Below are 12,150 nucleotides of genomic sequence, written 5' to 3'. Positions count from 1 at the left end.
CAGCTTTCACAGCATTGTTAGGTCTCAGCAGTCAGGAGACACAATCATGTGCCATTATTCTGAACTAAAACTGAATGAAAACAAAGTGAAACTATGTAGGACATGTTGCCTACTTGAAAAATGGTAATTTGTTGTCTGGCTTTTGTGTAGACCCACAGCATGGAAGTACAAGCTAAGGCAAGCAATGGAATTTATTATTTATTTTGAATTTGTTACCTGGGGTAGAGCACTGATCCCATTGGACCTATTTCAGTCTTAGCCTGGGCAAAACACAATAGTTACATGACATTATACACTGAGTGAATAACAAAATGCAATATATGCATATATATTACATACAAGTAAATATTATAGTTAGCTTAAGGAAATAAAGGCAATAGATAAATGGCGTTATATACAGAGTGAGTGAAAAAACACAATATATGCGTGCATTATATAGAGTGGAAAACAAAGTTGGCATGCTGAATGAATCAGAGTCAGAGCAGGTTATGTAGGTGGAAGATGGGAATGAAGAGGTTAAGTTATATGACCAGAAAGATAGCAGTTGCATTTTCCCAGAGACTTGAATTATGCTTTTATTTATGAATGGAAAACAGGAATATTTGTTTGGGTATTCACTGATGAGCCAGAATATCAGACAGAAAATATTTTCACAGGTGTGTACTTCATAGTTTCTTCTATCATGCACTGTGAGGGAGCATATGTATAGCTGTTAGCCAGCAGCTGACAAAACCTAGACAGATTTCAACATTACACATACTTTTCCCAACACCTGGCTATTTTACTTTAAGTACACACATTTGGTGATGGTGGGGTTACCATAAACTGTGAAAGTGGATACTCAGTCCTGACATGCCATGTTTTCTCAGCTAGTTACTTTACCTTCCGAAGTATAATATTACATCATGGAAAGTACTATGACTGATTTAACTAGCTTATTTTTACATTGTGCTTAGTATCTCTGCTAATAATGTGAATACGATTGTTGCATATCTAAATATCACTGTAGCTTAAATAATATCAATGCTCTTCTGGTAGCATTCATCCCAATGTTAAAAACAGTATTTTCAAATGTGGTATTTTATAACTTCTTAGCAAGATACTGAGTAATAGTTACAGGTTGTGACAACTTTAAACTTACCCAGAATATAAGAACTAGAAGAAGGGTAAATTCAGCTAGTAAAATTCAGAAACTCTTTTTTGCAGTGGGGCCCTTCAACTTCCACATGGCAGTTGTGCCCACCACATTCCCCTTTTTTACATAATTTTTCTAACTCTGAGGTCAGCTTCTGTACAAAATGTTATCATCTTTCCCCCAGACTTGTACAAGCCAAAACATAAGAAGACACATGGTTAACATCATTGCTCTCATATGACTGATGTCTCAAGTATTCAGCATGTCAGAGAAATAGGACTGCAGAGTTTTTAACCAAACAAGTGTTGCAGAAAAAATAATCAATGGACACCTTCCAGCAGTGGATTAAAGAAAGCACTACACTGGCTGCAGTAAAATATAAGTGACTCCTGCGGTGTATGCTATCTAGAACAAGACAGTCATGTAACAAGACAAGCTAAAACAAGAATCATTCGTACAGAGTTGTCACTTCTCTACTAATATGAAAACTATTTTTTTGTTTATTTTGTTTTTGCTTTTTTTATTCAGCAATTAAGGGACTAATGAATGAATGTACTATAGGGAGTACACAACACATTGGCAAAGCTGTTGGACTTGAATCTGAGCCAGAAACTAATAGTTATTATTAATAATGGAGATAATCTTAAAAATGAGTTCGCAAAGTTCTTTCGTTTGCTCTAAGTGGTCATCAAAGAATGCAAAACTGTCCCCTTCCTTCCTGCAACACACTTCACACTCCAATCAAGCAACAGTCAGTAATTTGACCCCCCCCCCCCCCAGTCTTGCCTCTAATTGCAGAGCTGATGGCATAAGAACACTAGTACAGATGCTAGCATAAGATAGTAGTACAAAGAGTCTGCCTGATGTAGGCAGGAATGAGCGGAGGTGCAATATTAACCGGAGTCTGCAGGTAAGGAAGCATTTAGTAGCTCAGAAATCTGTAGTTTTGGTTGAAAGTGCCAGCATTTATTTATTTCTGTGTGTATTTCATGAACAATATAGAAAATTCAGAATACTAATATTTGTCTGAGCAGTCTTCCCTTGTTGCAGATCTTATGTTTATTGAAATGTTAGCCTACTAATTGTGGCAGCTTTATGCTTCGTTGGTTATATCAAGCTGTTTTTATCAACGTGTCTCTTGGGTTAGCGACTTCTGTTAACTTCTGTTCCACTTTCACTGTGCAGTCCATGGAAATAATCTAGACTTCATTATACTGTTCAAAGTAACTCTTTTTCCAAAGAACAGTTTTTCAAAGATTCAGTTAATGATATGAATGCATTTACTGTATAACTGGAACACAAATTAGATGCATGGCATAGAACTGGTCTGTGTTTTCTAAGACAATTTTTGTTTTTTACAAAACTGGATTTCTTTTTTTGAACCCGGCCACTATGAAACTGAGGGAATAAATTACTTACTTTTAAGGTAAACTGTTCTTCTGCTGTATATTTATGCCCCTGCAAAAGTGGTTTGTAAAGTAAGAGCTTCGGTATTAAACCACAAGTGTTGAACTTTAAGGCTACAGATGCTCACAGACAACCACTTTGAGAATTAGCATACATGCTGCTGGTGACAAACCTGAAACCTCAGGGCTCTATAAAAGTGAAAATATTCAGACATCTAGTTTCAAGTTTTAGGTTTGCGTGTGCACATTAGTGGCACCTACACATTGAAACTTAGATCTGATGCAGCACCTACTTCTGGTTATAGCTATGTGTTTCTAACATGCTTCTTCATGTAGTCTTGAGTTTGATTCTTACAATTTCCATTGCAAACTGCCTGACTCTGAAACTTTTAGATCTGATGCCGCACCTACTTCTGGTTATAGCTATGTGTTGCCAGCACGCTTCCTCATGTAGTCCTGTGTTTGATTCTTACAATTTCCACTGCAAACTGCGTGACTCTGAAACTTTTAGATATGATACAGCACCTACTTCTGGTTATAGGTATGTGCTGCTAACATGCTTCCTCATATAGTCCTGTGTTTGATTATAACAATTTCCATTGCAAACTGCGTGACCCTGACCCAAGTCTCTTAACCTGACAGTGCTCTTAAGATGCTCCATTGGGTTAAGTCTCAGGGCTTACTTGGTTAACAAGTAATTAAAATACCCCAAATACTATCCTTCGTAACCTTATAAATCCATTTATTTATTTAGTTATTAAATAAATACATGAGCATGCTACTATGTACAAGAAGATACAGCAGACCAAGAAAAAAAGAACATGAAAGTGAAACTCACAACACTTAATTCCTTTATAAAATATACAGTAAGTGGCCCACACAGTGTAACATTACTAGAATAATACAGACTACTCTGTCAAATGTGTTAAATGCTGCAGCTGTTCAACAACATTCAAATGAGCAAAGAGCTCTCATAGTAAGTATTAGCAGGTGAAAGGATGAAGCAGTGTGAAAAGCAAAGTTCAATGTGGAAAAGTCTGAGGGACCCTGCAAATACCAAAATGCAAGCTACAGGAGGAGTGCTAGCCTCAAATACCTGATGGGGGCAGGGGTATCACGTTCAAATGCCAGATGAGGTGGTATTACAAGGGAGTAAAGCGGGGGGGGGATAATAAGGAGATTTTGTGACAGCAACACTACTTTGCAGCTTGAAAAAACAAATATCTTATTGTCACTCAAGAGATTTATAGGGAAATGCTAGGCTATCAGTCTGAGGACTGTTACAACCAATAACTAGAGGTCGGAATCAAAACCTGTATCTTGTATCTGTAAGGTTAACACCTTAACCATTATGCCAACCCTCCTCCCTAAAGGTAGCTGTCGTAAGTGAGCAGAAGTCCCCTATGGCTGGCGTAGTTTTCTTTGTGATGATAAATGCATTTTGTGCTAGTGTAAAGATACAGGAGAGACCAGCACTAGATGGCTTAGCAATTACAGATAATAAAAAGCAATGTCATTTGGCTTTAACCGGTTATGGCTCACCACAGCAGATCACCGATCTGCAGATTGATTGGCAGTGGTGTTTTTATGGTGTCGGGTTGCCAGCCCTGCGCCCAACCATCACAGAAGGCACACACATACACACACGCACCTACCTGCATGTCTTTAAAACTCACTCGACCACAGGGAGGACATGCAGACTCCACACAGAAGGAGCTCCAGCTGAAAATCAAACTGGAGAAAACCTATTGCTGTGAGGCGACAACACTAATTACCTTGATTTTGAAATATGGAGCGTGAACTACCTGTACATGAATAATTAAAGTATTGTTGTGAGAGATGATTTAGTAAAATATAGTGCTACTTATTACTGGTTGAGAGACATTATAAACGGAACTGATCTAAGGTAATCCTGACATTAACGAGACTGTAAAACTTGGTCATCTGATAAATTATTTGAACTATGCAACAGATTGGCACACTGGTGAACCATTTAGCACTGCTGTCTTACAGTAATTGTTTTTGCTGTTCATTTCTTGGCTATGATGTCTTCTTTCTGTCAGGATTCTGCATGTCCTCCATGTGTCCAGATAAGAATCAGAAAAAAAAATTTAAAGCATTTATTTGTCTTTTCTGTGAGTAATACCAACCTCAGAGTTGATTAAAATAAGGTGATGGGGTGGTGGATTGCGTGGCAGATAAGAACTTTGGATGAATATCCGTTTTCAATCTATTTAGAATTGTTGTGTTTTTAGCAAAACATTTTCTATGTGTTAGGGTTTCCAGGCAATTCATATCCTGTTCTTCCTTTCACTGTGGTCCTCTTCAGTTTGTTTGTTCATACAGCTTTGCATTTAACTATTCCATACTTATTAATAAACCATTCTATTATTATGATGCCATTACTAAAGGTTTTCATATACTGTATAATACTGTATAATGCTGTCATTTGGGTAAAATGCTATGCTGTGTAGATAATGTAAATAACTGTAGCCTATTGTAGAATGTTTACAACTCTGCTAATGTAACTTCTGTAGGCAGTGTATATATTTCTGTCATGGACAGAACTGATCTTGGGGCCAATCTACTTACTTGGTTAACAAATGCCTAAATAATTAAACACATGCATATATATATATATATATATATATATATATATATATATATATACATATATATGGGTCCCCTTCACATGGTCGACAGTTCATATGATCGACACTCATTTGGTCGACAGTTCATTTGGTCGACAAGCAGATTTGCCCCCTTCCCCAATGTTGTGCAACCCTGGAGTTGATATATATAGTTAGGGGATGTGGGGGGCACAGCCCCCATTGGGGTGGGAAGCCCCACCTAAAATGCTTGTCGATCAAATGAACTGTCGACCAAATAAACTGTCGACCATATGAACTGTCGACCATGTCAGGTAGACCCATATATATATATATATATATATATATATATATATATATATATATACGGTATACATACCCTGAACTCTTAGCCCCCACCCCCCCTCACAGACTTAGTTTATGGCACCGTTAATAAGACATTATGAGATCGTATACCTCAAAGGTAATATGGTTGTCAAACACATATTTTGGAGTAAGTTAAGGACAGGGCTTCTTTTCAGTGGCCCTTAGCTGTGCTCTCAGGTCACTGTTTCCCCTGAACATTCTCTTCTGGCAGCATGTAGTGATGTACACTGGAGATGTGTCTGCACCTGTTCAAAGCAGATGCCTGTACAGGTAATGCTGCTGATCTCCTGGCCTGCATCAGGTATTGAAAGAATGTCATTCTTGTTTGCTGCCTCCCTAAAAGGAATGAATACCGTCCATGAGACATTCCCTCTGTCCCTCCCTGTCTAGCTCCTCATGACTCAGATCAGTTTCCAAAGTTTGGTTATTGGATGAATAGATAACTACCATGCCTCTGTGTTAGTAATTGTGACAAAAATTCTGGTTATCAGGAATGTCCATGATAACACTCATATTTTTATTTTAATGCTAGCACCTGGAACATTGGGCCTGCTTCATTGACTCAAACACAAACTTCCCGAGTTTCACTAATTCACTACAGATCACATAAGGGAAAGTATGCTTGTGATAAGAGTCCTCTTTCCCCACAGCCTCAAACTGTAGATATTATAGCTCCAAGATTACACATATTTAGGCAAAGTATATTTATAGACTTAGTATGTGTATTTCAATACCTCACACTTAAACCAGAACATCATTTTCTTTAGCATTCCTTGTAATGCCATATTTTTTCTCTCACCATATTTATTTTAGTTTTCACTGGATTGGGTAAAACCAGTAAGTACAAGTGCCTCTTTTCTGGGGGTGACCCAGGACTGTCAGTATGGCTAAACAACCTCCTCAGAGCAGCACAAATGCATATGCGGTGTATGTGCCAGAAAAACCCAGACTATTATGTTACCACTAAGTTGCACCTCATTTACCCTAAGCCACAAAGACACAGCCAGCAGTTATTAGTGCTTGGCTTACTGAACAGGCCCCAAAGGGAAGTTTATGTGAAGGGTCAGGGTTTGCATCTAAAAGAGTGCAGGTTGAAGAATGATATAACCTCCTTAGATGGTACTACAACCTGTTATAACAGATAGTTGCAAGCATGCCTAGGATAGAGAAAATAAAGTATGGAGCAGGACAATAGTTACATTAACCAAGTAAGCCCAAAAGTCTGGTAAAATGACATGCTCAGTTATACAGTTTTTAAGTGGAAAATTATGTAATCGAATCCCGGACTAAAAATGAAATCTCTTTTGTAGCAGTTATCAAACCCTATGAGCTAATAGCGAATACAGTAGTAGCAAGGATTAATTAGACCACAGGAATTCCTCTTCCATCAGTAGATTGTATATCTCAGTACATCATTTCTTGACCAGGGTAGTTGTACTAGGCTAGTGGCCTCTTTCCATGGGAATGCTAAGGTGGCATTTCTACTAAGAAACAATTTGGCCAGTCCATCCAGAAACTTCCACTACTCTTTTTGATGGGTGCCATGTTATCTTTTACATCCACCTGAGCTACCACCACCTCAAGCAAATGGGACCTCGGATTAACACCACATCCAAAGGATAATGCACTCAGGAGTACAGCACCAATGTATATGTCAGTAATTAATACTTCCCAAATGTTTGAAGTCTAGCTGTTTCTTGTTATTAAAGAAAGTGTAATGGGGAACATGTAATTCTGTTGACAGTAACATTTGTGATTTTTGTTTTAGCAGGTTTACATAGTAATGAAGTGCATTATTACTGCAGAATTTATCATTTCAGTGAAATGAACTGTGCCACTTGTGAACAGCATAGTTTGTAATGTTGTAAGTTTCTCCAAGGCTGTTCACCCTTTAGATAGTGTATACAAGTAAGGAGGTAGGAGTGAAATCATCCACAAGGAGGTGCAGGGGTCATATCCATGCAACAATCATTTCTAATGGTTTAGGTTGTGTTTTGCTGTTTCTTTAGGTGTTGCATGTTTTGGCACTTTTACTCATGTAACTGTTATGCACATAGTCAATTATCAGACATTTTGTTAGTTTAGCACCAGCAGTCTGAATGTCATGGTACTGGTTGTCAGTGTATCATTACGACCAGTTAATGTATGTGTAAATGTACTTTCACAATTGCTTTAACAGTATGATATCACCAAAAAAAAGTTCTTCGCAATTGTGTTGACTGTCTAAATGCTGTCACTTTCTTTGAGTGATCATACATTACTTTCTAACTTTTCAAAAATATTTAATAAGCTAATCTTTACTGCATGACTGTACGATGAAAATTTTGCAGAAGTTGCTGTTTACATTTGGAAGACTTAAGCTTTCTCAGAAAGAGAAATGACCTTCAGACAATTAGTACAATTATAAAATCAGAAAACAGAGATTGCTTCAGTATTCCTAACTCGAAAGCTGTGGCTTACAACTCTGTGCAGTAGAAGGGAAGAAGATAGATAGGGTCATCTAGTGTTTCCTGGCACATACTGTAACAGATTGGCACACACACACACACACACACACACACACACACACACACACACACACACACACACACACACACACACACACACACACACACACACACACACACACACACATTCAAATGTATTGTGGAATATCAGCTGCAATTAGGTTCAAAGCTGTTTATTACTGACTGGTTGTTATATTACTAATGTACTGAGTGGATTTCATGATTAATGTTATTTCAGTATATATTTTTTTCTGATGCTGAATATAGACTTTGTTCTGTGCCAATAATGTAAGGATGTGTAGTTATAATACAGCAAGCACAAGTTACAAATTACCACATTGTTTTTCTAATTGTTCTGAGCATGGATCTGCAACTCAGACATTTTTTGTCTACAACTGTGTGCTAATGAAGATTTTTAGAAGATATGTCTGTATGATAAATGTAATAGCATTATGTAACAATGATATTAAGTCAGTTCAACACTTTACCCATGTAGTATGCTCAGTTCATCAGCAGTGTTTAAAGAGTGATCTTTAATGCTCGGTCCTGAAACCGCTATGGAAAAGTAGCAGGACAGGTTCAAGGCTCCACTGCACTGAATGATTTGCTATATATATATATAATCCTCATCAAACAGTGACTACTTAGTGAGAAGGACAGGAATGAAAGCTTTAACCAAGCATGAATGTGATGTTTCCAGCATGTATCAAAAGCACTACGTTCACTGAGTAACATGAGAAATGATGTCAGTTTCCACATTTGCGTGCCCGCACGCGCACACACACACACACACACACACACACACACACACACACACACACACGCACACACACACACACACACACACACACACACACACACGCACACACACAAACACACACTCACTCACTCAAAATTTGTAACAGTGGGTACAGTAAACTGCAAGGATAGTTTTCATTTATTACATATCAGATACCTCTCCTTGTATTCCCACTGTTTATTGTCCCCTGGCATATCCCCCCTTGGGTCACAGGAAGGTAGGGACATGAACCTTGATGACAGTAAGGGCCATGTGGCCCCATGTCTTTGGTACATTATTTAGTGGAAAAGTTACAGGCCCATCTTATCTAGCAGCTTATCCCTCCACCAACCCCCAAATCCGTGTTAGGGTCACCTTATGCCTGTCCCATGCATTCTTGATATCTGTCACTGTTTTAAGCACTGAAACTCTATTAAGTTGCCTGCTCCAGTCTCCCACTACCCTGTTTAAGAAATACCACTGTCTTGTATCTCCTACGATCTGCCCACTCTTCGTCCTGAACTTGCGTGCTGTTGTTCTTCACAATTTCGTTTACTGAACCATGGCTCCTGTTAGGACTCTGTTGACCATTTGATATACTTTAATAGTTGTACCATGCCCCCACACCACATGACATTCTCCAGACTGTGCATGTTAGGTCATGTTAGTCTCACTTGAAGTGTTTTCTTGTGCAGCACTTCTATCATTCTACAGCTGTTTTCCAAGCGGACTCTCTTATGCTGCATAAATGAGATCTTATCGTATATAAACTGGGAAAATGACTTCTTGTTTTGTTGTTTTGTACTGATAACTCTTTGACTTCACTGCATTTCACTGAGTAAAACTGAAACATTTTCTGTCTTGATGAGTTTAACTCATCAGTGTTAAACAACCTGATCATTGTTTTCCATACAAAATTACTGCTGGTGTGAATTTGATATACATACATGTATATATATATATATATATATATATATATATATATATATATATATATATATATAGATATATATATGCATTTATATCACGTTATCAAAAGATGAAAATAGCGAATGCTATTTCATCTGCCCCAGAACATCTAAACATGAAAATATTGAACATTCAGAACAGCGAATTTTTTCCCATGGAAAAAATATGCTGCTCCGAAACACATACACACAACACAAGCACGTCAAACAAACAGCAACTACACACATACACTTAAATTCCTACATCTAACGCTATACTAAACTAAACATACACTACTATCTACCCACTTACCTTAGCCCAAACCCTAACCGTAAGGTCCATCACTATCACACATTCACCTAACCCGCGCCCTAACCCTAACTCACTTACACCGCCCCTAACCCTAATGTCTGTCACTATCGCATACATGCCTAACCCGTGCCCTAACCCTAACTCACTTAACCCGCCCCTAACCCTAACATACAAACAATCACACACTTACCTGAACCCAACCCGTAACGTTCCACCACAGCGCTAAGAATAGCAAAGCCACAGAAATGGCCAACTGAATTCTTTCCTGAGGAATTAGCTGTTCTGCAGCTTCACTATTCCTAGCATTCGCTGAATAGTGTTTGATATCAGAACATTCAAAGATTTAATACTTCAATGTTCTGATATAGACCCATAAATATATATATATATATATATATATATATATATATATATATATATATATATACGGATTCACTTTAGAACCTTGAAATACTGACATTTCAAAATTCAGTATTTTGAGCCCATAAAGTGGAATCCTGAGAACAGAGAAAGCTCAGAAGCACAAAATTCAAAACCTCAAATACTGGCGGTTTTGAATTTTACGCTTCTGAGGTTTCGCTGTGGTTATGGATTCAGGTAAGTGTGTGTGAGTGTGTGTGTGTGTGTGTGTGTGTGTGTGTGTGTGTGTGTGTGTGTGTGTGTGTGTTAAGGGTTTTGGGTAGGGGCTGTGGTGTGTGTCAGTGTGTTCTGTTGCTGTGATGTGTGTGTGTGTGTGTGTGTGTGTGTGTGTGTGTGTGTGTGTGTGTGTGTGTGTGTGTGTGTGTGTGTGTGTGTGTGTGTGTGTGTGCAGTAGAAGCGTGAAATTCAAAATCTCCAGATTTTGAATTTCGCGGTTCTGAGTTTTCATGGTTTCAAAAATTTGACTTTATAGCTTCGAAATACTGAATTTCGATATTTCAGTATTTCAAGGATAATCCATATATATACACATACATATGTATGTATGTATATGGTTTCACTTCATATACCCGAAATGCTGAAAATCTCGGATTTCAGCATTTTGAGTCCATGACGCTGAAACCATCACAACACTGAAGCCCCACAAAGCCGAAATCACAAACCCGAACACACAGCATACACTACATCATACACAAACCACAACACCTATACCACAAAAAACATAAACACAACAAAACACGACACATACACATACCTACACTAAACAAAAGCAGGGGTCAAGCCCCCTTACACCCCCACAACCCCCTACTTATATATACTAACTCCGAGATCGCAGAGAGAGAAAAAAACTCACACACACACACACACACACACACACACACACACACACACACACACACACACACACACACACACACACACACACACATTCTACAGTCCCTCGCACACACATTATACATACACAGAAGTTACAAAAATGCTCACATACACTCACTCACCTGAAAGTCCGAACACAAACATCCCAAACAAACATTTCTCATAACGCAGCATCACTGCATAAGCACGGATTCAACATATTCGCATTTGCGCTTATGCACTTTCGCTATTCTGAAGTTTCGGCTTCATGGACTCGAAATGCTGAAAATTTTGGGAGGTGGAAGTGTGCAAAAAATGCTTATATTTAATTTACCAGCTGGGTAGAATGATTGAATTCCTGACTAGTTGTGATCAACAAGTTGGTTCTTCACCAATTTGTAACTTGTTGCCACTACTGTGACATAGAGGGATAAAGCACTGACTACAGCTCAGCCAACCTGAGGTTCAGTTAGTGACGTGGGTGATAGAGATGCACTGAGGGATGGGCATGCTCATTCCAGAGGTGGTTCCATGGGTGTTCCTTGTGACAAACCTTGGTGGAAGCTGGGGATGTCGCGATTAGTGGGTATGGCTGAAAGAGAAGAAAGGTTGGTGGACTTGGCTGAGCTACTGTGTAGATGGGGTGATATGCTGAATGCCTCCATTGCACACCCACTACTCAAATGTAACCATGGATGCTCCATTGAGAGAGGGGAGTTGGCCTTTAAAAGTAAATTACCTCCTGTTGAATAGTGATGTCTACACTCCCAGGATGCTCATAGAATCCACACTGACCCCAGCTTCATTGGAGCCA

The 12,150-nt window shown here is 38.6% G+C and overlaps 1 protein-coding gene across 1 annotated transcript in view; it reads left to right on the top strand.

The window, feature by feature from the left end:
• Positions 1 to 1,956: 1,956 nt before the first annotated feature.
• AQP4 (aquaporin 4) overlaps positions 1,957 to 12,150 on the top strand; it is a 264,205-nt gene continuing 254,011 nt past the window's right edge. Inside the window, exon 1 of the mRNA XM_044065439.1 lies at positions 1,957 to 2,045. Within this exon, the coding sequence (XP_043921374.1) occupies positions 2,011 to 2,045 (35 nt within the window). The 5' untranslated portion in view covers positions 1,957 to 2,010. The remainder of the gene's footprint in view (positions 2,046 to 12,150) is intronic.

The sequence above is a fragment of the Protopterus annectens genome, chromosome 3.part0 (assembly GCF_019279795.1).
Source record: "Protopterus annectens isolate FY-2018-M chromosome 3.part0, PAN1.0, whole genome shotgun sequence".
Taxonomy (NCBI): domain Eukaryota; kingdom Metazoa; phylum Chordata; order Ceratodontiformes; family Protopteridae; genus Protopterus; species Protopterus annectens.
Note: the sequence above shows the minus strand (reverse complement) of the source record. Positions and strands in the feature narration are given on the sequence as shown.